At 40.9% G+C, this 27,950-nt stretch overlaps 1 protein-coding gene across 4 annotated transcripts in view; it reads left to right on the top strand.

Annotated features, from left to right (window-relative positions):
* The window catches only part of LOC135539919 (disco-interacting protein 2 homolog B-A-like), a 106,624-nt gene that overhangs the window by 35,378 nt on the left and 43,296 nt on the right, over positions 1 to 27,950 (top strand). For all 4 annotated transcript variants that reach the window (XM_064966178.1, XM_064966177.1, XM_064966176.1 and 1 more), the window contains exon 2: positions 27,787 to 27,858. In XM_064966178.1, the coding sequence (XP_064822250.1) occupies positions 27,787 to 27,858 (72 nt within the window). The remainder of the gene's footprint in view (positions 1 to 27,786; positions 27,859 to 27,950) is intronic.

Here is a 27,950-nt window from a genome sequence, read left to right as displayed (position 1 = left end):
GATGACCTGGAGCCAGTGGGTCTGGCAACGAATATGTAGTGAGGGCCAGCCGACTAGAGCATACAGGTTGCAGTGGTGGGTGGTATAAGGTGATTTGGTAACAAAATGGATGGCACTGTGATAGACTGCATCCAATTTGCTGAGTAGAGTATTGGAAGCTATTTTGTAGATGACATCGCTGAAGTCGAGGATCGGTAGGATAGTCAGTTTTACTAGGGTTAGTTTGGCGGTGTGAATGAAGGAGGCTTTGTTGCGAAATAGAAAGCCGATTCTAGATTTGATTTTGGATTGGAGATGTTTGATATGAATCTGGAAGGAGGGTTTACAGTCTAGCCAGACACCTAGGTATTTGTAGTTGTCCATGTATTCTAGGTCAGAACCGTCCAGAGTAGTGATGCTAGTGGGCATGCTGTGGGCAGTCGGGTTTTGCTAGACTTTATGAAAACCGATTCTAGATTTGATTTTGGATTGGAGATGTTTGATATGAATCTGGAAGGAGGGTTTACAGTCTAGCCAGACACCTAGGTTTTGAAAAGGTCATGAGTAGTGATGCTATTTGGTTTTTGGTTTTGCTAGTGTTTTAAGAGCAGTTTGTGGCCACTGAAGGAGTGTTGTATGGCATTGAAGCTCATTTGGAGGTTAGTTAACACAGTCTCCAAAGAAGGGCCAGATGTATACAGAATGGTTTTGTCTGCGTAGAGGTGGGTCAGGGAATCTTCCGCAGCAAGAGTGACATCGATGATATACACAGAGAAAAGAGTTGGCCCGAGAATAGATCCCTGTGGTACTCCCATAGATACTGCCAGAGGTCCGGACCACAGGCCCTCCGATTTGACACACTGAACTCTATCTGCAAAGTAGTTGGTGAACCAGGCGAGGCAGTCATTTGGGAAACCAAGGCTATTGAGTCTGCCAATGACAATACGGTGATTGACAGAGTCGAAAGCGTTGGCCAGGTCGACGAAGACTGCTGCACAGTATTGTCTTTTATCGATGGTGGTTATGATATTGTTTAGTACCTTGTGTGGCTGAGGTGCACCCATGAACAGCTCGGAAACCAGATTGCACAGCAGAGGAGGTACGGCGGGATTCGAAATGGTCAGTGATTTGTTTATTAACTTCGTTTTCAAAGACTTTAGAAAGGCAGGGCAGGATCGATATAGGTCTGTAAAAGTTTGGGTCTAGAGTGTCACCCGCTTTGAAGAGGGGGATGACCGTGGCAGCTTTCCAATCTTTAGGGATCTCGGACGAAATGAAAGAGAGGTTGAACAGACTGGTAATAGGGGTTGCAACAATGGTGGCAGATAATTTTAGAAAGAGAGGGTCCAAATTGTCTAGCCCAGCTGATTTGTACTTGTCCAGGTTTTGCAGCTCTTTCAGAACATCTGCGATCTGGATTTGGGTGAAGGAGAAGCTGGGGAGACTCGGGCAAGTAGCTGCAAGGTGTGTGGAGCTGTTGGCCGGGGTTGGGGTAGCCAGGAGGAAAGCATGGCCAGACGTAGTTAAATGCTTATTGAAATTTTAGATTATCGTGGATTTATTGGTGGTGATCGTGTCACCTAGCCTCAGTGCAGTGGGCAGCTGGGAGGAAGTGCTCTTGTTCTCCATGGACTTTACAGTGTCCCAAAACTTTTTGGAGTTAGAGCTACAGGATGCATTGACAATTGACAATGACACTGAGACTCACATGTTTCACTTTAAAAGATTGACAAACAAAAACCTTTGATTACAACATAAAAAATCATACAACTTTACGCACATGGACTACTTTTAACAATTTCCACAGAAAATGTTACAAAAACAATTTTACTTGAAGAACAGTGCATATGTAAAGTTTGGTAACTTACGGTAAAATCTCCCTGTTCTTTTATGTGACCTTAAAAAAATCTCTTTTGGTTATTGAACTGCAGTAAGTGAAGTGGATTAACACCCGGCAACAGAATGATGGTAGCAGAATGAAATCATGGGTCACTGTTCTTTACTATACAGAAATGCATAATTATGAATGTCATTCTCTTCATGGTGATGTATCCTGAATAGGTACACACAGGTAGCAAAATGTAATATCCTACTTTGCATGTTTGGGTATTATTCAAAATCTGTACAGGTCCAATCATAGAGTACGTCTACATGCACACAAGTAATTCAATATTAAACTGATTATGGCAGAAGGCTGAGTTTGGCATTAGTCATGTATTCGCCTTACTCTGCTTATCGTAATCGGCGTACGATCATAATCGGTGTAAGCATATGGCGATTAAAACACCTGGATTTCTGGATTTCTATCGAATTATTAGGACATGTAAACAGCTAGATTGGTGTTCCAGTGGTGTGTTTGATCTGCGCATGTGCTAGCACTGGTTGCGCAAGCCTCCCTCTTATGTGCGAGTGAAGTGAGTTTGGAAAAACTGAAGCTATCTTAGAAATAGTTTTCACATACAAACTTAATATGTCCGAAATCCGAATCAAATAGTCTTCGCAAAAATAACATGGTCACTGTGGTAGAACGTTTTATTTTGATTGCTGATTTTCTGCATTTGTCAATAGACCCATCAGTAACCGGATTTCAGATGTGTCCATGTATACAGGCTTATTAGGGAAATTGTTCTTCTTGCAAAGCATGTAATTGTATAATTGTGTGCATGTAACCGTGCTGATTGACGTCTAGACGTTTCACAAGTTTGGAGATCACAGTACAGCACAGTAGAGTACAGCACAGTAGAGTACAGTAGAGTACAGCACAGTAAATTCTACTCTACTCTAGTGTGCCCTACTGTAATGTACTGTGGTAAACTACTGTAAAATACTGTACTGTATTGTACAGACCGATACTATACTTTTCTTTACTTTACTGTACAGTACAGTGCTGTACTGTCCAAACTAGGGATGCGACAAATCCAAAATGTTTTTCTTAATGTTTAAACTACCATTTTTTAAAATTGTTTTTCCATTAAAACGATAAGAGCAATTAATACAATTCCACATGAATTCACAATGCAGCAGTGCTGCTGCATAGACCGGTTTGGGTTTCACGGTGCGGTCTAAAAATCACATTTCGTTTTTTTGGCAATTCACTATATATCTATATATATATATTTAAACAAATGTTCTAAATAAGCTTTGATGGACCATTAAAGGTCAAACACACTGGATTTCAAACCGTCACTAATAATGAAGTTATTTTATCAAAGTAGTTGAACCTGCTTTTTTCTATAATCACTGATCTGGCTTTCTAGTCTGTCTATAAAAATTATATTTTTGTTACAAATTTTACCAGAACATCCATAATGCACATTCACTAATAATGACTAACTTATTGAAGCAGGCATTAAAGAAAATGAACAAAAGCAATCTCTCAAGCATAAGCCCACGTGCTAGTCTGCCAATCGGTCATCACTAGTTACCACACCCACAAAGTCATAAACCCCGCCCATTTCTACAATTTATTTTCTTAAAATGTTGTTTTAAACTTAACGTGTGCCATTCAAAGGGTGAATGGGCAAAACAAAGATTGAAGTGCCTTTTGAACGTATGGTAGTAGGTGCCAGGCGTACCAGTTTGAGTGTGTCAAGAACTGCAAATTTGCTGGGTTTTTCATACTCAACAGTTTCCTGTGTGTATCAAGAATGGTCCACCAGCCAAAGGACATCCAACCTACTTGACACAACTGTGGGAAGCATTTGAGTTACCATGGGCCAGCATCTCTGTGGAATGCTTTACATACGTTGTAGAGCCCATGCTCCTACAAATTGAGGCTCTTCCTAGAGCAAAAGGGGGTGCAATTCAATATTAGGATGGTGTTCCTAATGTTTTGTACTCTCTGTATATTTTAAGTTTAGTCAAATTGAATCAATTTGCTAGCTAACAAGGTAGAACAGTTTAATTGCTATGTACTCACCCTTCTGTCAATCTCCAACTGTTTGAACAGCATGCTATCCTGTCAAAATCAAATCAAATTTTAGTTGTTACATGCGCAGAATACAACCGGTATTTTTCAGTGAAATGTTTACTTACAAGCCCTTAAAACTTCTTATGGATCAGTGGGACGCTAACGTCTGCAACTTCCAGTGAAACTGCAGAGCGCCAAATTCAAATTAAATTACTATAAATATTTAACTTTCATGAAATCACAAGTGCAATACATCAAAATAAAGCTTAACTTGTTGTTAATCCAGCCGCCGTGTCATATTTCAAAAAGGCTTTGCGGCGAAAGCAAACCATGCGATTATCAGAGGACAGCGCTCAGCACACAAAACATTACAAACAGTAACCAGCCAAGTAGATTAGTCACGAAAGTCAGAAATAGCAATACAATTAATCACTTACCTTTGATGATCTTCATATGGTTGCACTCACAAGACTCCCAGTTACACAATAAATGTTTGTTTTGTTCGATAAAGTCACTCTTTATATCCAAAAACCTCCATTTTGTTGGCGCATTTTGTTCAGTAATCCAATGGCTCAAATGCGGTCACAAGAGGCAGACGAAAATTCCAAATAGTATCCTTAAAGTTCGTAGAAACATGTCAGACGGTGTTTATAAGCAATCCTCAGGTTGTTTTTTGCCTAAATAATCAATAATATTTCAACCGGACAATAGCGTCGTCAATATAAAAGAAAAACAAGAAAGGCGGGCTCTCGGGATTACGCACCAAACAGGTTGGGGATTTTCCACTGGCCTCTCATTGAAACTACTCATTCTCCCTCATATTTCAGAATAATGGCCTGAAACAATGTCTAAAGACTGGTCACAGCTAGTGGAAGCCATAGGGAACAGAATATGGGTCCTATCCCTTTAAATGGTGGATAGGCTTTCAATGGAAAAACATCCATTTCAAAATAATAGCACTTCCTGGATGGATTTTCCTCAGGTTTTCGCCTGCCATTTCAGTTCTGTTATACTCCCAGACATTATTTTAATAGTTTTGGAAACTTTAGAGTTTCTTGGACCTAGACTTGGCGCCATGGTACCGCTTGCCATGCGGTAGCAGAGAGAACAGTATGATTTGGGTGGCTGGAGTCTTGTACAATTTTAAGGGCCTTCCTCTGACACCGCCTGGTATAGAGATCCTGGATGGATGGAAGCTTGGCCCCAGTGATGTACTGGGCCGTACACACGACCCTCTGTAGTGCCTTGCGGTCGGAGGCTGAGCAGTTGCCATACCAGGCAGTGCACTTTGTTCAGATGTTGAAATGAAGTGGCCTACCTTATTTCTCAGAATGAGAATGAGTTGCCAATTCCTTATATAATTGTGTTTTATGCTTACTGCAAATTTATAAAACACAGACTACACAACAAGTATAACCGTCTTTGGCTAAAATGCTGCTAGCGGTATGTGGTACGCAATGCTGCGCACGACAAACTGAGCATTCATTTTCCAGAATCAATGTTCATTGATACTCCTGTTTTAGTAGTGTCTACTCTGCACACTATTTTACTAGTTGAGACATAAAAAGGGCATCGTTAGAAAGGTTAACTTTACCTCTATTACATTAAAATAATTTCTCAGTGCGTTTCGGTGTCCGTATGACCCATTCTGTTGGACCTTGCCTAAACATCAAACTTTTACCATCTTAACTCCCTGGATATCAGTCTGAAAGATGTCGTTATAAAAAATACACAATAGTCTCTACAAGGTAGAATGTTGAATACAATTTTGTTTAGACACAAGTTTAGATACACCTTCGCCCAATACATTTAAATTCAGTTTATTATGGTGAGTGAGAGACTGGGAATCCCGACCTCATCCTTTCTCTGTGTGTATGTGCGTGCCATGTGTCGTGTATATTATCAACAAGTGTTTAGATACAGTAGTGCAATAAAGTATTTTGTCAGCCACCAATTGTGCAAGTTCTCCCACTTAAAAAGATGAGAGGCCTGTAATTTTCATCATAGGTACACTTAAACTATGACAGACAAAATTATTATTATTTTTTTACAGAAAATCACATTGTAGGATTTTTAGTGAATTTATTTGCAAATTATGGTGGAAAATAAGTATTTTGTCACCTACAAACAAGCAAGATTTCTGGCTCTCACAGACCTGTAACTTCTTCTTTAAGAGCCTCCTCTGTCCTCCACTCGTTACCTGTATTAAGGGCACCTGTTTGAACTTGTTATCAGTATAAAAGACACCTGTCCACAACCTCAAACAGTCACACTCCAAACTCTTTGGCCAAGACCAAAGAGCTGTCAAAGGACACCAGAAACAAAATTGTAGACCTGCACCAGGCTGGGAAGACTGAATCTGCAATAGGTAAGCAGCTTGGTTTGAAGAAATCAACTGTGGGAGCAATTATTAGGAAATGGAAGACATACAAGACCACTGATAATCTCCCTCGATCTGGGGCTCCACGCAAGATCTCACCCCGTGGGGTCAAAATGATCACAAGAACGGTGAGCAAAAATCCCAGAACCACACAGGGGGGACCTGCAGAGAGCTGGGACCAAAGTAACAAAGCCTACCATCAGTAACACACTACGCCGCCAGGGACTCAAATCCTGCAGTGTCAGACGTGTCCCCCTGCTTAAGCCAGTACATGTCCAGGCCCGTCTGAAGTTTGCTAGAGAGCTTTTGGATGATCCAGAAGAAGATTGGGAGAATGTCATATGGTCAGATGAAACCAAAATATAACTTTTTGGTAAAAACTCAACTCGTCGTGTTTGGAGGACAAAGAATGCTGAGTTGCATCAAAGAACACCATACCTACTGTGAAGTATGGCAGTGGAAACATCATGCTTTGGGACAGTTTTTCTGCAAAGGGACCAGGACGACTGTTCAGTGTAAAGGAAAGAATGAATGGGGCCATGTATCGTGAGATTTTGAGTGAAAACCTCCTTCCATCAGCAAGGGAATTGAAGATGAAATGTGGCTGGGTCTTTCAGCATGACAATGATCCCAAACACACCGCCCGGGGCAACGAAGGAGTGGCTTTGTAAGAAGCATTTCAAGGTCCTGGAGTGGCCTAGCCAGTCTCCAGAACTCAACCCCATAGAAAATCTTTGGAGGGAGTTGAAAGTATCTGTTGCCCAGCAACAGCTCCAAAACATCACTGCTCTAGAGGTGATCTGCAAGGAGGAATGGGCCAAAATACCAGCAACAGTGTGTGAAAACCTTGTGAAGACTTACAGAAAACGTTTGACCTCTGTCATTGCCAACAAATGGTGTATATAACAAAGTATTGAGATAAACTTTTGTTATTGACCAAATACTTATTTTCCACCATAATTTGCTAATAAATTCATAAAAAATCCTACAATGTGATTTTCTGTCTGTCATAGTTGAAGTGTACCTATGATGAAATTTACAGGCCTCTCTCTTCTTTTTAAGTGGGAGAACTTGCACAATTGGTGGCTGACTAAATACTTTTTTGCCCCACTGTATGTCTGTGTCTCCTTGAGAAGAAACGGGGTGAATTCTAATGTTAAAAGGAAGAGTGTACGAGAGAGGAGAGAGCTAGCTAATTGCTATGCAGACAGAGTGCCCATAGGGTAGAGAGCGGTCTCAATTTAATTCCAGTTTAAGACCAATTCAACAGTTAATCTGCTGGGCAAAAACTGATTGAATCAGCATTGTTTCCATGTCATTTCAATCAAAGAAATCAATATGATGAATCAACGGAATCAATGGAAAATTGATTGGATTTGTAAAAAGTCATCAACTTAAGGTGCTTTTTGTCTTTTTTTTTTGCACAAATGTTTACCTAATTCATGGACATGGTGATTTAAAAAAAATAATATTTTTTGAATTCACGTCAGTTGACAACTCAACCAAATGTAAATGAAAACTAGAAGTTGAACTGACGGCTGTGTCCAGTGGGATGTTGTTTAGACTAGAGGGAGACCAACATGGCTTTAGCTGCTAGGACGCACCAGGGAAACCATGAAACCATGCGTCTCGCTCTTCTTTAGGGAACTGGCTGTGTGATCAAGTAGAAACATGTCACCATGCATCACTGTCTGTCCCTCAGCTCAGTGTCTGCTCTGGTCTGGACTGAGGGGACTGAGCAACTGACTCTGCTGCTAAATCAATGAGACTGAGACTGTAGGCCTTGTTTTCATTTTGTATCAGGAGAATTGTGGTTTGCCTTGGAAATAGAAAGGGTAGGCTACCCATGTCATTTAGCCTATTACTGTGTGTGTGTTTGCAAACTTTGTTTCTAACTTTGTTTTTTAAGTGTTACAAAATTGCAACATTCTAAACTAAATCATGTTTATTTGGCATTTTAGGCCAGTACCAATATGAAATTCAATGAAATTGTATTTGTCACATGCTTCGTAAACAACAGCTGGAGACTGACGGTGCATTTCTTAATTATGTGTTGTTTTCAAACAATGCAGAATTAAAGATAAAGATAAAACATGTAGATACAGTACCAGTCAAAAGTTTGGACACACCTACTCATTCCATGGTTTTTCTTTATTTTCTACTTTTTTCTACATTGTAGGATAATAGTGAAGACTTCAAAACTATGAAATAACACATATGGAATCACGTAGTATCCAAAAAAAGTGTTAAACGAATCAAAATATATTTGAGATTCTTCGAAGTAGCCCTTTGCCTTGAAGACAGCTTTGCACACTCTTAGCATTCTCTCAACCAGCTTCATGAAGTAGTCACCTGGAATGGATTTCAATTAACTGGTGTGCCTTGTTAAGAGTTAATTTGTGGAATTTCTTTCCTCTTTAATACATTTGAGCCAATCAGTTGTGTTGTGACAAGGTAGGGGTGGTATACAGAAGATAGCCCTATTTGGCAAAAGACCAAGTCCATATTATGGCAAGAACAGCTCAAATAAGCAAAGAGAAACGACAGTCCATCATTACTTTAAGACATGAGAGAGTGATGGAGTGCTGCATCAGATGACCTGGCTTCCGCAATCACCCAACCTCAACCCAATTTGAGATGGTTTGGGATGAGTTCCCACATAGAAAGCGTAGGCTACCCATGCCATTTAGCCTATTACTGTGTGTCTGTTTGCAAACTTTGTTTCTAACTTTGTGGCAATGCTGAGCACTTGTTGGCTGCTCTGTGCATCTCTGTGGAATGCTTTACATACGTTGTAGAGCCCATGCTCCTACAAATTGAGGCTCTTCCTAGAGCAAAAGGGGGTGCAATTCAATATTAGGATGGTGTTCCTAATGTTTTGTACTCTCTGTATTTTTTAAGTTTACTCAAATTGAATCAATTTGCTAGCTAACAAGGTAGAACAGTTTAATTGCTATGTACTCACCCTTCTGTCGATCTCCAACTGTTTGAACAGCATGCTATCCTGTCAAAATCAAATCAAATTTTATTTGTTACATGCGCAGAATACAACCGGTATTTTTCAGTGAAATGTTTACTTACAAGCCCTTAAAACTTCTTATGGATCAGTGGGACGCTAACGTCTGCAACTTCCAGTGAAACTGCAGAGCGCCAAATTCAAATTAAATTACTATAAATATTTAACTTTCATGAAATCACAAGTGCAATACATCAAAATAAAGCTTAACTTGTTGTTAATCCAGCCGCCGTGTCATATTTCAAAAAGGCTTTGCGGCAAAAGCAAACCATGCGATTATCAGAGGACAGCGCTCAGCACACAAAACATTACAAACAGTAACCAGCCAAGTAGATTAATTGTATTGCTATTTCTGACTTTCGTGACTAATCACTTACCTTTGATGATCTTCATATGGTTGCACTCACAAGACTCCCAGTTACACAATAAATGTTTGTTTTGTTCGATAAAGTCACTCTTTATATCCAAAAACCTCCATTTTGTTGGCGCATTTTGTTCAGTAATCCAATGGCTCAAATGCGGTCACAGGAGGCAGACGAAAATTCCAAATAGTATCCTTAAAGTTCGTAGAAACATGTCAGACGGTGTTTATAAGCAATCCTCAGGTTGTTTTTAGCCTAAATAATCGATAATATTTCAACCGGACAATAGCGTCGTCAATATAAAAGAAAAACAAGAAAGGCGGTCTCTCGGGATTACGCACCAAACAGGTTGGGGATTTTCCACTGGCCTCTCATTGAAACTGCTCATTCTCCCTCATATTTCAGAATAATGGCCTGAAACAATGTCTAAAGACTGGTCACAGCTAGTGGAAGCCATAGGGAACAGAATATGGGTCCTATCCCTTTAAATGGTGGATAGGCTATGCTGAGCACTTGTTGGCTGCTTTTCCTTCACTCTGTGGAGTGAAGGAAAAGCAGCCAACAAGTGCTCAGCATATGTGGGTTCTCCTTCAGGAAAGCATTCCAGGTGAAGCTGGTTGAGAGAATGCCAAGAGTGTGCAAAGCTGTCATCAAGGCAAAGGGTGGCTACTTTTAAGAATCTTAGATATAAAATATATTTTGACTACAACCATTGAATGTATCTGTTTTGACCATGACAGTTTACAGTGTAAGGTAACGCCAAGTAATTTAGTCTCCTCAATTTGTGGAATCACATAACCATCCCATCTGGTTTAATGGAATTCTAATTCAAGACTCTGATTTCATATCCACAACCTTTAACAATTTTTGTTGTCGGAGAACTGGCTCAAAGATTTTCAACCAAGACCACAGTTCTCACTCCCATAGATAATAATCAACCAATATTCAGAATTCCACATTGGACAGCTTCTTCAGGAGCTCTAGAACAAAATATGTATTTGGTCTAGACACTGTATTCCTGAAGAGACACAAATATTATCTGATTGTCAATATATTACATCCAGTTAATCTGTCCATTAAATATGGGTTCTTCCCCAATGCTTAGGAGTCTGCTGCAGTGATACCTCTTTTAAAGTCTGGTGACCCAACACTGGTGGAAAATGACCTACCTATAAGCATTCTTCCAGTGTTCTCAAAATTAGCTGATAGATGGGTGGCTGATCATCTGACTGATCACCTCATTCAGGGCAACTCCATACATCAAATGCAATTTGGATTCAGAACAAACCATTCTACTGGAACAGCCAATTGCTATTTTCTGGAGTGCATTAAATCTGAACTGGACATACAGTTGAAGTCGGAAGTTTACATACACCTTAGCCAAATACATTTAAACTCCGTTTTATTTTTATTTATTTTTACAATTCCTGACATTTAATCCAAGTAAAAATTCCCTGTTTTAGGCCTGTTAGGATCACCACTTTTTATTTTAAGAAAGTGTGAGTGAGTGAGTGAGAGATTTATTTATTTATTTCAACTTTTAGTTCTTTCATCACAATCCCTGTGGGCCAGAAGTTTACATACACTCAATTAGTATTTGGTAGCATTGCCTTTCAACTGTTTAACTTGGGTCATACGTTTCGGGTAGCCTTCCACAAGCTTCCCACAATAAATTGGGTGAATTTTGGCCCATTCCTCCTGACAGAGCTGGTGTAACTGAGTCAGGTTTGTTGGCCTCTTTTTTTTTTTTATTTTTATATTTTAGAGGGAGGATCAGCTTAATATTGCAGAAAGAATGTTGCTTCCAATGTAATTGTCTGCATCATTTCCAATCCCCTATTTTTTTGGGGGGTAAATATATATATCCATACACGCATGCATACATATACACATATACACATACCTATATAGACATACATACTTTTTAAAAGAATATACCTTTATTATTATTCCCCGCAAACCCTACCGCCGATCCCCCAATTAAGTAAACAGGAACCGGGGAAGCCTTTGGTGGATGGGCACAGACTGAACCTCGAGTCTAGTCCAGGCCTTCTTAAAGGTTTGCACGGCACTCTCCGCTGCTCCGTTTGATGCCGGATGGTAAGGTGGTGACAGGATGTGCCTTACTCCGTTGTTCTTGAGAAACATTTCAAAATCGTTTGAGGTGAACGGGGGGGCATTGTCCGATACGAGCTCCTTGACTAGTCCAAAGGATGAAAACAGGTGTCTAAGAAGATTGATGGTCTTCTCAGCTGTGGTCAGTTGAGTAGGGAACACTTCCATCCACTTGGAATGGACATCGACGACAACAAGGAAATGTTGCTTGTCAATTTCGGCGTAATCCACATGGATGCGTTCCCAAGGTGTAGCAGCCCAGGACCATGGATGAAGAGGTGCAGCAGGAGGCTTGTTGCAAACAGCTTCACAAGGTGAACAGTGGCCTACATGCTGTTGAATGTCCTGATCCAGTCCAGGCCACCACAGATAACTGCGAGTGAGTGCTTTCATTTGAGTGATCCCTGGATGTCTCTCATGCAGGTCAGATAGCAGTCTCTTCTGGAATTTGAGGTACCACCACCCTTGATCCCCACAGAACACACCCTTGATCAGTGGACAACTGGTCTTTCTTGTCGATGAATAGACGAAGGTTATCGTCATTTACAAGGTTGGCCAACCGCCTAATGTTAAGTCCAAGACTTTGGAAAGCACTGGGTCTTTCCTTGTTTCCTCTGCTATGTCAGAAGCAGATATGGGCAGTTCATCAATGAGAGAGATCTGGAAGACTGCTCTATCATCTTCACTGTCAGAGTCACTATTGCATGGTAGTCTTGATAGTGCATCGGCATTTGCGTGATCACTGGATCGTCTGTACTCAATCTCGTAGTCGTAGGCTAACAATATCAGAGCCCAACGTTGCATTTGAAGTACAGCAAGGGTTGGTATAGCTGATTTAGGTCCAAGGATGGCCAACAGAGGCTTGTGATCTGTCAGCAGTTGGAACTTCCTTCCGTAGAGGTATTTGTGAAACTTCTTCACTCCGAATATTGTGCTCAGGGCTTCCTTCTCAATTTGAGCATAATTTTTCTCACTTGGTGACAGAGTCCGTGATGCAAATGCAATAGGGTGTTCTTCACCTGACGGTAGAACATGTGAGATGACGGCTCCTACTCCGTATGGAGATGCATCACACGCAAGTCTCAGCTTCATCTCTGTGTTATAGTGGGCAAGCCACTTGCTCTTTCGCAGATGCTGTTTGTAAGTCTTGAATGCTTCTTCGCATTGTGGGGACCAATTCCACTTTGTATCGGCCTGCAGCAGTTGGTGAAGCGGATGCAACAATGTGGACAAGTTTGCCACAAACTTTCCGTAATAGTTCAGGAGCCCCAAAAATGACCTCAGCTCTGAGATATTTGTGGGTGCTGGAGTGTTTACGATTGCTTCCACCTTGCTGTTGGTTGGGTGCAGGCCTTGTGCATCAATCTTGTATCCGAGATACTCCACTGAGTCCTGGAGCAACTCACACTTGCTGCGTTTCATTCTCACTCCGTATTTCTCCAGTCTTGACCTCACTTTGTCCAGCACTACAAGGTGCTCTCCAATGGTTGGTACTGACACGAGGATGTCGTCCATGAAACACACAACATGGTCTATACCGTCCAAGATCTGATCCATTGTTTGTTGGAATATCGCTGGAGCTGTCGAGATTCCATAGGCCAACCGATTGAATCTGAATAGCCCCTTGTGTGTATTGATGGTCAGATACTGTTCTGACTCTGGATCCAGCTTCAGTTGCTGATAAGCGAATGCCAGATCCAGCTTACTGAAAACCTTCCCACCAGCCAGAGTGGCAAACAGATCTTCAGAGTTTGGTAGTGGATATTCCTCTGGTAGTATGCAGTGATTTACTGTGACCTTGTAGTCACCGCACATTCTGACGGTCTTGTCTTTCTTTGGGACTACAACAATCGGAGCGGCCCAGTCGCTCCTCGCTACTTTCGTGATTATGTTATTCTTCTGTAGGCGGTCCAGTTCCTTCTCTACTGCTTCCTTAAGAGCATAGGGAACTGGACATGGTTTGTGAAAGATAGGCTTGGTTCCTTCTTGCACTCTGACTTTTGCTGTGAAGTTTTGTATTTCACCATAGCCATCTTTGAAAAGTTCTTTGTGCTTCTCCAGCATGTTAGTGAGTGTAGCCTGACTCACTGGTTTGTCATTTCTCAGACTGAAGATTTCTCCCCAGTTCAACTTGATCTTTTGTAGCCAGTTTCTGCCTAGCAAGGCTGATTTTTCGCCTTTAACAATGACAAGCGGTAGCGTCCACTCCTTCCCCTCATACCGGACTGGTACCTGGATCTGCCCTAACACAGGAATAGTGTCACCAGTGTATGAAGAAAGGTGGATGGACGCGGGCTGAAGAGGGCACTCTTTCAGTTTTTCTTTGTAGAGTCTCTCTGGAACCAGAGATACAGACGCTCCGGTGTCCAGCTGCATTTTTACTGGTTTTCCCGCAAACTCCATGTTGAGATAGATTCCATCTTTTAGTTGTTGAGCTGTGTACACTGTGAACAGTTCCACTACTGTTTCAGTTGTACCTTCCTCTTCTTGTGCTGTGTCTGACACTTTGTGCACTCTTGCTGTGCGTTTTGAGGCTTTACACACTCTCTGTAAATGTCCAACCTTTCCACAATTGTGGCACTTTTCCTTTTGGAATTGACATTCACTGTGCTGATGATTATCTCCCCCACATCTGTAGCAACTTGGCTTAGACCTTTGAGATGTGGGCTGCTTTGTTCTTGTGTAACCTTGAGGACGGGACTGAAAACAGTGTGACTTTTGTGAGCTTTTTTCACCACATGCATCACCGACCTTGTGAACACCTTTCTGACATTCTGCATGTCCCGATAGCTCAATAGTATCCCTGTGGGCAAGCTCGAGTCCAAGTGCTATATCACAGGCTTTCTTAAAGGTCAGGTCCTTCTCACAGGAGCCTTCTGTGATATGCTTCACCTGTGAGACCACATACAAACTTGTCTCGGAGAGCATCATCAAGAAATTGTGCAAACTCACGTACTTGCCAGCCTTTTCAAAGCAAGGATGTAGTCAGCCACGGTTTCCCCTTGACTCTGGTGACGTTGGTAAAATCTGAAACGTTCTGCAATGAGAATTGGCTTAGGCTTGAAATACCTTGAAAGAGTTTTAGTCAGTTCTGCATAGTTCAACTCCACTACTTTCATTGGTTCAATGAGACCTTTCAGCAATCCATACTCAGTTGGACCCAAAACACTGAGAAATACGTCTGCTTTCTTTCCATCTTTGATTTCATTTGCAGCCAGCCAACGTTCAAAACGCTCCAAATAGGAATCAAAATCCTCTTTTGTAGCCTCAAACTCTGGTACTCGACCAATGGTTGCCATTTTCACAGTTAATTGTTCAGTTTCCTTATATTCCTTTAATTTTCTGAATATTCATCTACTTCTTCACTTCAGAAGTTTCTGCAATTACTTGTATTAATTACATGTATTATTATTTCTGCACTCATTTTTATTAATGTACACACCGTGTTACGTCCCTTCTTCCTTTTTTTTTCTTGACAATATTTCTCCACTGAGATCGCCTAATTTCAATGGGTTCAATGACAGTTTATTTTATTTAACCACCAGAGGGCAGTGTCGCTATTCTGGACTCCAATAGTCTTGCTACTTGGCAGCTCCTGAATACTGTACTAGCAGTGCTAGCAGTGCTTAGCCTTCTCTACTGGCGAAAGAAAATAAAAAATAACTGACGAATTACAAAATTATTTTGAGTTTCATTACTCACGCAACATTCTTCCCTTCAAGCAATGTCCGTTTATGTAGTTAAATCACCTCGTCGCCACTGTAATATTTGTTGTGGAGAAATGACCAGGCAGGAGACTGGAGTACAGTTAGTTTTCGTTTAGTCAAAAACCCCTCGAGCTCTACAGTTCCCGGCATTCCAGTGCGCATGTGCATTTCCTATTAGGTGTAGTAACGTAACACTGCCGTAATGCATTACTGCTTAGTAACAGCACAGTAACTAATATAAACAGATGTAGATCCCAGATACTACGCTTTTACCTTCAATCCATACATCTTATACACATTTTGCAGACACAGTCTACTTTACAATAGTTCTCTCTTGTTTGTTCTTAGTCCTTCCTCTATTTCTGATGTCCATCCAGTTTGAATTCTATTTGTAACTATGCTATTTCACAGAAGTTCCGAACCTACAGTATATACATTTTACAGATCCCGTATGCTTTACATTGTTTCTTGTTATTAGTCCCACCCTTCAGCTCCATTCAACCCCTCCCATCTATCTCTCAACATCATCCATTTCGGATTTCTATTTGCCATATATTTTTCAACTGTGCTGTGATGCTTCACAAAACAATTTAACCTTCCTATTCTCATAGATTCTACAGATTGTAAATTAAAAATAAACATTTTTTGCTAAAGTAATTATTATATTATTGATTGATTGACTATGGCTTTTCAAATCACCCAGTATTTCTATCTGTAATGTTAGTTCTAGGCAAATGTTGCAATACTTCAGCCATTCCTGGACCTGTGCCCAAAAACGAGCTACATATGGACAATACCAAAATAAATGATCTAATGACTCTGCCTCCTCACAGCAGAATCTGCAGAGCTGGGAAGATTGTATCCCCCATATATATAACATTCTATTAGTTGCAAGAATTTTGTAAAGTAATTTATATTGAAAAATTCAAAGTTTTGAATCCGGCGTTGTTTTGCGTATCAATTCATAAACCATGTGCCATGGAATGGGTACATCGAAAATCTCTTCCCAACTATTTTGCAATTTATATGGCACAGCTGTCAGTTTTATGGTCCTTAAATGAAATTGGTATATGTTTTTATTTATCATACTTTTTGTTAACTTTTTATGTTCTTTAATACATGACCGACATACAAGTTTCTTACTTTTTTCCCCTTCTACTTGCCTCTTCCATTTTTGTGGTAATGCTGCAATTAATTGGTTGTAATTTTGGGTAGAGCAGACATTTCCATATGTCTGTGTTAGCTGCATGTGTGACATAACTCCACCAGTCCTATTTATATCATTCACTAAAATTATACATTTTTAAAAAATTTCTACGATAAATACAGTTTTTAAATCAATTAGTGTATTTGAATTTAACCACAATATTTGTTGTACTATTTGTTCCGTACTTTCAGGTGGATTCAACTGAAATTGCAACCAACTTTCTAAGGCTTGTTTAAAAAAAAATAAAGATATTTTGGAGATTATTTCCTTTTCAAACAACCGAAAGTGAGCAGGTGTAATCTGAATAAAGGGGAAAAGGCCCTTCCTGAATATAGGATAAGACATTCGTACCAATTGACTAGAGAACCAGTTTGACTGATGCCTTTAGTGAGAGGTCTAATGCTTTAATATTTAATCATTTCTGCCCACCAAATTCGTATTCGTTATATAAATAGGCCATTTTAATTTTATCTGGCTTGCCGTTCCAAATAAAATGTAATATTTTTTGTTCATATAATTTAAAAAGCAGGTCACTAGGTGTAGGCAAAGCCATAAGCAAATAGGTAAACTGTGATATAACTAAGGAGTTAATCAGGGTGATTTTTCCACAAATAGACAGGTATTTTCCTTTCCATGGTAGCAAGATCTTATCTATTTTTGCTAACTTTCTATAAAAATTTATTGGAGTGAGATCATTTCTTTCTTTTGGGATTTGTGTACCGAGTATGTCCACATCTCCGTCAGACCATTTAACTTCTTGCGTCGAGCAATCCCGGATCCGGGATTCTATTTATAGCCTCAAGCTCATTAGCATAACGCAACGTTAACTATTCATGAAAATCGCAAATGAAATTAAATAAATATATTTGCTCTCAAGCTTAGACTTTTGTTAACAACACTGTCATCTCAGATTTTCGAAATATGCTTTTCAACCATAGCTAAACAAGCATTTGTGTAAGAGTGTTGATAGCTAGCATAGCTATAAGCCTAGAATTCAGCCAGCAACATTTTCACAATAACAAGAAAATAATTCAAATAAAATCATTTACCTTTGAAGAACTTCAGATGTTTTCAATGAGGAGACTCTCAGTTAGATAGCAAATGTTCAGTTTTTCAAAAAAATATTATTTGTGTAGGACAAATCGCTCCGTTTTGTTCACGTTTGGCTATGAAAAAAATCTGTATCCAGTTATAGCCTCAAGCTCATTAGCATAACGTAACGTTAACTATTTATAAAAATCGCAAATGAAATGAAATGAATGTGCTAGCTCTCAAGCTTAGCCTTTTCTTAACAACACTGTCATCTCAGATTTTCAAAATATGCTTTTGAACCATAGCAAAACAAGCATTTGTGATAGCTAGCGTAGCATTTAGCATAGCATTTAGCGGGCAACATTTGCACAAAAGCCAGAAAAGGATTCAAATAAAATCATTTACCTTTGAAGAACTTCGGATGTTTTCAATGAGGAGACTCAGTTACATAGCAAATGTTCAGTTTTTCCTGAAAGATTCTTTGTGTAGGAGAAATCGCTCCGTTTTGTACATCACGTTTGGGTACCAAAAAAAAACGAAAATTCAGTCATCCAAACGGCGAACTGTTTTCCAAAATAACTCCATAATATCGACTGAAACACGGCAAACGCTGTTTAGAATCATTCCTCAATGTGTTTTTCACATATCTCTTCATTGATATATCGTTCGTGGTAGGCTCCTTTCTCCGGTGAATCGCTTGGAAAAAGACGTGCAGTTGAAGATGACGCACCAATTTCGACGGAGGACACCGGGCGGACACCTGGCAAATGTAGTCTCTTATGGTCAATCTTCCAATGATATGCCTACAAATACGTCACAATGCTGCAGACACCTTGGGGAAACGATAGATCGGGCAGGCTCATTCCTTGCGCAATCACAGCCATATAAGGAGACAATGAAAAACACAGCCTCAAAAATCCTACTCATTTCCGGGTTGAAGTTTCATCTTGGTTTTGCCTGTAGCATCTGTTCTGGGGCACTCACCGACAATATCTTTGCAGTTCTGGAAACGTCAGTGTTTTCTTTCCAAAGCTATCAATTATATGCATAGTCAAGCATCTTTTTGTGACAAAATATTGCGCTTAAAACGGGCACGTCTTTTTATCCAAAAAGGAAATAGCGCCCCCATAGATGTAACAGGTTAATTGGTAAACTACATGGTAAAATTTGCATTTTTTTTTTTAGTGATCCAATACGTAATATGGTACATTTATCATAATTGGGTTTTAATCCAGAGGATAGCAAAAGTATCTAGATCCTCTAAGAGGCCGTGGAGAGACTCCAATTGTGGTTTTAAAAGAAAACATGAATCATCAGTGTACAATGACACATTCCCTTAATATTATTGTTTGATCTAATCTTAGCAGCTAACATTTCGATGGCAATAATAAATACATATGCCGATAGTGGACAACCTTGTTTTACTCCTCTAGATAGTTTACAACTTTCTGAAATGTAGCCATTATTTATTATTTTACACCTAGGGTTACTATACATAACCTTAACCCATTTTATAAGAGATTCCCCAAAATTGAAATATTCTAGGCATTTTATAGATAAACTCCAGTCGTACTTTATCAAAAGCCTTTTCAAAATCAGCTATCAAAACCAGGCCTGGTGTCCCCGATATTTCATAGTGTTCTATTGTTTCCAGTACTTGTCTTATATTATCTCCAATGTATCGTCCATGTAAAAAACCTGTCTGATTAGGATGAATAATATCTGACAATACTTTTTAAATTCTATGTGCCAAGCATTTTGCTAGGATTTTTGCATCGCAACACTGAAGTGTAAGAGGTCTACCAATTTTTTAAATGGACTGGATCTTTATATGTACCACTTGGGTCCTGTGTCAGTAATAATGATATCAGGCCTTCTTGTTGCGTGTCTGATAATATACCATTTATATAGGAGTGGTTAAAACATGCCAATAATGGTCCTTTGAGTATACCAATAAAAGTTTTGTATACTTCCACTGGTATGCCATCCAGCCCTGGAGTTTTCCCATCCTTAAAGGCCCCAATTGCCTCAAGCAGTTCCTCCTCAGTAATTTGGCCTTCACATGAGTCTTTCTGTACAGATATTAATTTTACATTATTATTAGGAAAAACATCCATACAATTAGTTTCAGTTAGTGGAGATGGAGGAGCCTGAAATTAAAACATATTCTTAAAGTACTTTACTTCCTCTTTCAAAATATAATTTGGTGAATCATGCGTGACTCCATCATTTGTCACAAGTTTTAAGAATTTTTTTGATAGCATTTCTATGTTGAAGATTGAAAAGTAATTTGGTGAATTTTTCCCCATATTCCATCCAGTTCGCTTTATTATTATAATATATTACACTAGATCTTTTTTGAATAAGTTCCTCCATTTCTTTTTGTTTTTCCTCTAACTTATTCTGTGCCTCTATAGTACCGTTTGTATTGCTATCTAACTGTACTGTTAGTCCTTCAATTTCCTTTGTGAAGATCTAAATTGCTTTTGTTTTCTAAATGAGCACTGAATTGCATTGCTTCTAAAGGCACATTTAAAAGTGCCCCCCATACAGTAAGGGGATCTGCTGTACCTTTGTTGGCCTCTTTGCTCGCAAACGCTTTTTTCAGTTTTGCCCACAAAATGTCTATATGATTGAGGTCAGGGCTTTGTGATGGCCACTCCAATACCTTGACTTTGTTGTCCTTAAGCCATTTTGCCACAGCTTTGGAAGTATGCTTGGGGTCATTGTCCATTTGGAAGACCCATTTGCGACCAAGTTTTAACTTGTCTTGAGATGTTGCTTTAATATATCCACATCATTTTCCTGCCTCATAATCTATTTTGTGCACCAGTCCCTCCTGCAGCAAAGCACCCCCACAACATGATGCTACCACCCCCGTGCTTCACGTTTGGGATGGTGTTCTTTGGCTTGCAAGCCTCCCCCTTTTTCCTCCAAACATAACGATGGTCATTATGGCCAAACATTTCTATTTTTGTTTCATCAGACCAGAGGACATTTCTCCAAAAAGTACAATCTTTGTCCCGATATGCAGTTGCAAACCGTAGTCTGGCTTTTTTATGGAGGTTTTTGAGCAATGGCTTCTTCCTTGCTGAGCAGCCTTTCAGGTTTCCTCCAGCATCTTCATGAGTTCCTTTGCTGTTGTTCTGGGATTGATTTGCACTTTTCGCACCAAAGTATGTTGATCTCTAGGAGACAGAACGCGTCTCATTACTGAGCGGTATGACGGCTGCATGGTCCCACGGTGTTTATACCTGCGTACTATTGTTTGTACAGACAAACGTGGTACCTTCAGGCGTTTGGAAATTGCTACCAAGGATGAAGGTCTACAATTATTTTTCTGAGGTCTTGGCTGATTTCTTTTGATTTTCCCATGATGTCAAGCAAAGAGGTGCTGAGTTTGAAGGTAGACCTTGAAATGCATCCACAGGTACACCTCCAATTGACTCAAATGATGTCAATTAGCCTATCAGAAGCTTCTAAAGCCATGACATAATTGTCTGTAATTTTCCAATCTGTTTAAAGGCACAGTCAACTTAGTGTATGTAAACTTCTGACCCACTGGAATTGTGATACAGTGAAAATAATCTGTCTGTAAACAATTGTTGGAAAAAGTAATTGTGTCATGCACAAAGTAGATGTCCTAACAGACTTGCCAAAACTATAGTTTGTTAACAAGAAATTTGTGGAGTGGTTGAAAAAAGAGTTTTAATGACTCCAACCTAAGTGTTTGTAAACTTCTGACTTCAACTGTAGGTGGGGAAGTCGGCACGGTCTTTTTGGATCTTTAAAAGGCCTTTGATACTGTGATTAATGAAGTGCTCCTATCCAGACTATCCTCCCATAATGTGTCCACTGAAGTTATTAGTTGGATGTATTCCTATCAGACAAACAGAAGGCAAAGGGTTTGTTTGGGGGACACTCAGTTGGACTCTCTTTACTATAACATTGCGGACCCACAAGGGTCAATATTAGGCACCCTTCTGTTTGCCATCTATTTAAATCATCTCCCACTTGCTTGCCCACAAGTTAACATGCATATGTTTGTAGACGATACAGTTATGAATGTATACTCAAAAAATAGACAACTAGTCTTTAACAAGTTAACTGAAGCTAATAGGTACATGTTTCGAAATGGATGACTAGTTCTTGCCTGCGTTTAAATATCGACAAGACTGTTTGCATGTACTTCTCTAAGAAATACATTGATTCTTCCCTACGAGCTGTTCTTGTTAATGGGGAGAATCTGAAAGTTGTGTCTAACTCCAACTTGATGTTTAAGAAACATGTGAAAAAGGTCGTTAACACAATCAAGTTTGGATTATCCAACTTTAGGTTTATAAGACCTTTCCTTCCTCTGGAGGCCGCCAAACTACATAGGCACGCTATGATCTTCTCACAGCTGAGATATTGTCTGGTCACAAGCAGGAGCTACTATTCTGAAACTAATTGAATCACTCTACTGACAAACACTTAAGATTTTTGATAACAAACTAAACAGTTATCAACATTGTCATATAATTTGTTGAAAATGTAGAAAATAGTAAAAATAAAGAAAAACCCTTGAATGCAATGTCCTTGTTTTTGAAAGAAAAGCTTTTTTTGTCCATTAAAATAACATCAAATTGGTCAGAAATACAGTGTAGACATTAATGTTGTAAATTACTATTGTAGCTGGAAGCGGCAGATTTGTTATGGAATATCTACATAGGCATGCAGAGGCCCATTATCAGCAACCATCACTCCTGTGTTCCAATGGCACGTTGTGTTGGCTAATCCAAGTTTATCATTTTAAAAGGCTAATTGATCATCAGAAAACCCTACGCTGTGTCATACTCCCTTCACAGAACAGTGCAAACTGGCCCTAGAATATAAAGAGGAGAGGGAGGCCCCGGTGCACAACTGAGCAAGAGGACAAGTACATTTACTAGACACTAGAGTGTCTAGTTTGAGAAACGGCGGCAGGGTAGCCTAGTGGTTAGAGTGTTGGACTAGTAACCAGAATGTTGCGAGTTCAAACCCCTGAGCTGACAAGGTACAAATCTGTCTTTCTGCCCCTGAACAGGCAGTTAACCCACTGTTCCCAGGCCGTCATTGAAAATAAGAATTTGTTCTTAACTGACTTGCCTGGTTAAATAAAGGTAAAATAAAAAAACAACAAAAAAAACAGACGCCTCACAAGTCCTCAACTGGCAGCTTCATTAAATAGTACCCGCAAAACACCAGTCTAGGCAACAGGATAGATAATTGTGTGTGTGTGTGGACCATGGAGGTCCAGCACTGCAGCGTGTATTTGAAGACTTTCTGTGTCTGAGGGGAACGGAGAGTGTGTGTATTGGGGTGTCAGTGTCAATATGTGTGAGTAGAGTCCAGTGTGTGTGCATAGAGTTAGTGCAAAAAAAGGTGAATGCGGGTAGCCATTTGATTAGCTATTTTTAGTAGTCTTGTTTAGCGGTCTTATGGCTTGGGGGTAGAAGCTGTTCAGGGTCCTGTTGGTTCCAGACTTGGTGCACTGGTACCGCTTGCCATGCAGTAGCAGAGAGAACAGTCTATGGCTTAGAGAACGAGATCACACATTCATCCGGAACAGGCTGATATAAGGCTATTGTACATCCCTTTTAACATTGCTCTGCATCTATGACCATATCCAACCCCATCCACCTGCGCTTTGCCCATGGACTGCACCACCTCCACCCAGAGAGGGGGGTTTGGCTCTTAGTGGTACACACCAGTGAATGGAAAAGCTCAACTGGAGCTGGTGTTGCAGGGATGTAGCTTTTTTTGGCGCCATCAAGAAAATAAAGACATCAATCTGAAATCTCCCAGATGAAATAGTGTTTACTTTGAGAATGGATTGCCCCAGTCGCTCCTCCCGCATCCACATCCCTCTTCCCTCTTCAGTGGAACAGTCTGCTCACATGAGCTAAAAATATGTTCTGTGAGTAAGCCAGGCCAACTGTACTGTTCATGCATTACTTATGGTAGTGTTAGCTTGTTCCCATCCTTGTCTTCATAAAAAAAGACTAACTCTGTTTCTGAGTGTATTCAGTAGGGAGTAAATACTGAATAGTCCTGTAGCTCAGTGTGGTCCTCTAGCTCAGTGTGGTCCTCTGTGGCTCAGTGTGGTTCCTCTGTAGCTCAGTGTGGTTCATCTGTAGCTCAGTGTGGTCCTCTGTAGCTCAGTGTGGTTCCTCTGTAGCTCAGTGTGGTTCCTCTGTAGCTCAGTGTGGTTCCTCTGTAGCTCAGTGTGGTTCCTCTGTAGCTCAGTGTTGTTCCTCTGTAGCTCAGTGTGGTTCCTCTAGCTCAGTGTGGTTCCTCTGTAGGCCAGTGTGGTTCCTCTGTAGGCCAGTGTGGTTCCTTTGTAGCTCAGTGTGGTTCCTCTGTAGGCCAGTGTGGTTCCTCTGTAGCTCAGTGTGGTTCCTCTGTAGCTCAGTGTGGTTCCTCTGTAGCTCAGTGTGGTTCCTCTGTAGCTCAGTGTGGTCCTCTGTAGCTCAGTGTGGTCCTCTGTAGCTCAGTGTGGTTCCTCTGTAGGCCAGTGTGGTTCCTCTGTAGGCCAGTGTGGTTCCTTTGTAGCTCAGTGTGGTTCCTTTGTAGCTCAGTGTGGTTCCTCTGTAGCTCAGTGTGGTTCCTCTGTAGCTCAGTGTGGTTCCTCTGTAGCTCAGTGTGGTTCCTCTGTAGCTCAGTGTGGTTCCTCTGTAGCTCAGTGTGGTTCCTCTGTAGCTCAGTGTGGTTCCTCTGTAGCTCAGTGTGGTTCCTCCGTAGCTCAGTGTGGTTCCTCTGTAGCTCAGTGTGGTCCTCTATAGATCAGCTAGTACATTGTTGAGATGGGTTCGATTCCCAGGACCACCCGTACATACGTAAAATGTATGCATGCATGACTGTAAGTCACTTTGGATAAAAGCGTCTTAAGTGGTTTACAAAAGTTTGGACACACCTACTCATTCAAGGGTTTTTCTTTATTTTTACTATTTTCTACATTGTAGGATAATAGTGGAAGACATCAGAACTATGAAATAACACATATGGATTAATGTAGTAACCAAAAAAGTTTAATTTAATATTATAGATTCTTCAAAGTAGCCACCCTTTGCCTTGATGACAGCTTTGCATTACTCTTGGCATTCTCTCAACCAGCTTCATGATGTTGTCACGCCATCCCATCTGGTTGCAGAAAATAGTAAAAATAAAGAAAAACCCTGGAATGAGTTGGTGTGTCCAAACCTTTGACTGAGGCTGTATATTATTTATATTATTATTATTGTATTAACTAACCTGCTAACATGAACAGACGGTGTGTTATGTATGATGCCGCTGTATCTCATGTATGCTGTGACCCACAACACTGGGGAGTTGCATTGACAACAAACTGTTCTTGACTCCATGCCCAATGGGGATAGTAATGATGTATTTAACTGTGGTAGATGTGACAATCTGAGTGGGTGTGAGTGTGAATCGGTATCTGTGGCCAAAATAATCTTGCGGATGAGTCCAAACATATGTGTACATGGTGTGTGTACATTATGTAGAGTGTTTGCGTACTGTCTTTTCAGGAGGAAACCCTCCTCTAATCACTTTAGTCCTATAGAATCCTTATAGAAGGTGACGAGCATAAGTGGAGCATCTAAACCTCACTGTGGCTTTTCCTGCCTGTGTGTGTCTCCAGCCAGGCCTCTAATTTGTAATCTGGGTTTCGGTTCGCTGCCCACTGAGAACTTTCCCAGATGATACGACCCAGGAGGAATCTCATCTCTGGCCTCAGATAAACCGATCACCCGTTCTGATTGGGTGAAGCATCAGACACAGGAAACCATTGTTCATTATCTAACCGTTTTTGAAACGTTATCTCAGACTCCGCAGCACCTGTGATATAATGTTTCAATAACGGACCAAGTTGGACTGAGTTGATTTGGAGGCAGGGCAGTCAGGGGTTCGTTCAACAGCTGTTAATTCCTTAAGCGTCCCTCTGTGTTTGCCAGAGGCCCTTGGACTGTTGCTGCTTTGGTTTACTTGTTAGAATAAATGTGTAGTTCCATTCACCCTTACAACTGTCTTAGTCCCAGCTAGAGTAGTGGCTTTCTGTTTGACTGGCCCCCTATGCTGCACCTTGAGTAGGCAGACCTTATGTGAAGTGGTGAGATTTGGTTTTACGGTGCAGATTTGCAATGAGGCAGCTAATACTCCTCTCCTCCAGATCTAACAGGCCTCATTCAATCTGAACTCAGATGATGATGATGACGATGGTGGTGATAATGATGATGATAACAGCAGTTTTAATGTTGACTAGGTTTTGCTCACAGTGGTGGATCTAGTAGGGGTCAGACGGTGCCTGGCTGGCTCCCATGGTTCAGGGAGAGGGGGAAGGTAGGACAGGGGGCTTGAGGGAGGACATATTTATCATCTGTGTTCACCAGGGGTGATGGCGAGGTGAATGCATTCCAGATGGATTGTGTGTGTCTGTGCGTCTGTGTGTGTGTGGCAGCAGCAGTGCTTACGGAGGTGGTTGGCAGAGAGACTGCTCTGCTTCAAGGCCAGATTCTCAGGCAGATAGCTAGGTCGGGTGAGAGAGAAGAGGGAGAGAGTGAGAAAAAGAGAGAAAGTAGAAAGCTGACTGAGCCACAATAGACAAGCTCACCTTTGTGTACCCCTCCTTTCCTCCCCTAACTCTCCTCTTCTCCCCGTCTCTTTCTCCTTTTCCATATTATTCCTCAATCTTATTTCTCCTCTCTTCTCCTCTGTCCTCCCCCTCATTCTCTGTGTATATCTCTGATTCATCCCATCCTGCTCTGGCATCCATGTGTCTCTCTATTTAGTTCACTCTCTTCCTCCACTTCCTCCTTTCATCCTGTCACTGGAGTCACACCAACACTTTCATCATCCAGCTCACATGTCTTTCCATCCGTCCTTCTCTCCGCCAGAGCACTGCCGCTAAGCACTTGACACTAGTAGCTAGCGACTTTAATCTATCACTGTTTTCTGGTCATCTCTGTTGTCTTTCCTTCTCCCTCTTTTCATTCCTTCTTTAATTTGCTTAATCCCTCCCTCACTCCCTCCCTCACTCCCTCACTCCCTCTCATCCCTCACTCGCTCTAGTCCCCCACTCACTCCCTCACTCCCTCTCTTTCTCTCCCTCCCTCTCGTCCCTCTCTCTCTCCCTCCCTCGTCCCTCTCGTCCCTCCCTCTTGTCCCTCTCTCTCTCCCTCCTTCTCTCTCCCTCCCTCGTCTCTCTCTCTCTCTCTCTCTCTCTCTCTCTCTCTCTACCTCTTGTCTCTCCCTCTCGTCCCTCTCTCTCCCTCCCTCGTCCCTCTCCCTCCCTCCCTCTCGTCTCTCTCTCTCTCTCTCCCTCTCTCCCTCTTGTCTCTTGTCTCACTTTCCCTCTCGTCTCTCTCTCTCCCTCCCTCCCTCGTCCCTCTCTCTCCCTCCCTCTCGTCCCTCTCTCTCTCTGTCTCTCAAATGGGAGTGACTTATAGGCCTGTGTTTGAACAGGTAATACACCACACCTTGTTTAGGATAGAGGGTTATTACAAAAGTTGCTAAGGTCTGATGTGGGAGTTGGGAATCCAACTACAGTCAGTTCAATTATATTTCAGCCCTGTTTGCCTTTTTGCCTTACTTTCAGGGTGTATGGGTTGTATGGGTGGTCCGGTGCCATTCGAAAATACTGATGACACATTTCTTACATAATAACCACAGAGAGGAGGCCAAAAAAAGAGTGTAAAAAAATTGCCATCAAAGTATCATTGTAGATATTTCCCCCAAGATATTTTACTCTGTAATACTTAAACTGTTTGGTCAGAATATTCTAGTATTCTTTCATCAAAGTTGGACATTGTGTTTGTTTCTGCCTCTGTGTGTGTACTACAGCAACTTTTCTGAGGAATAAGTTAACAAAATTAATAAATAGCACTTGCTCTTTACATAAAGGACACACTGCTCATTTTTGTTCAACTGAGTCTATTTGACCACTGTAGGTTTGATGCAGACAGTAGCCTATGTATATGTACTGCCTGCTGAATTAGTATTTGTGTATGTTGTATGTCTGTTTGATCACATCAGTGACCAATGTTCTCCTCTTTCCCAGGTGATATCACACAGAAGGGATATGAGAAGAAAAGGACTAAACTTCTGCTTCCCTTCTTTATTCATACACCAGGTAAGAAACAAACAAGCATTTCGCTAAACTGTGTACACGACCCATAAAACCTTATCCTGGATACATCTCCCCATAATGCCACTCAGGCCTAT

The sequence above is a fragment of the Oncorhynchus masou genome, chromosome 5, assembly GCF_036934945.1.
Source record: "Oncorhynchus masou masou isolate Uvic2021 chromosome 5, UVic_Omas_1.1, whole genome shotgun sequence".
NCBI lineage: Eukaryota > Metazoa > Chordata > Actinopteri > Salmoniformes > Salmonidae > Oncorhynchus > Oncorhynchus masou.
This window is presented reverse-complemented; position numbering and strand designations above follow the sequence as displayed.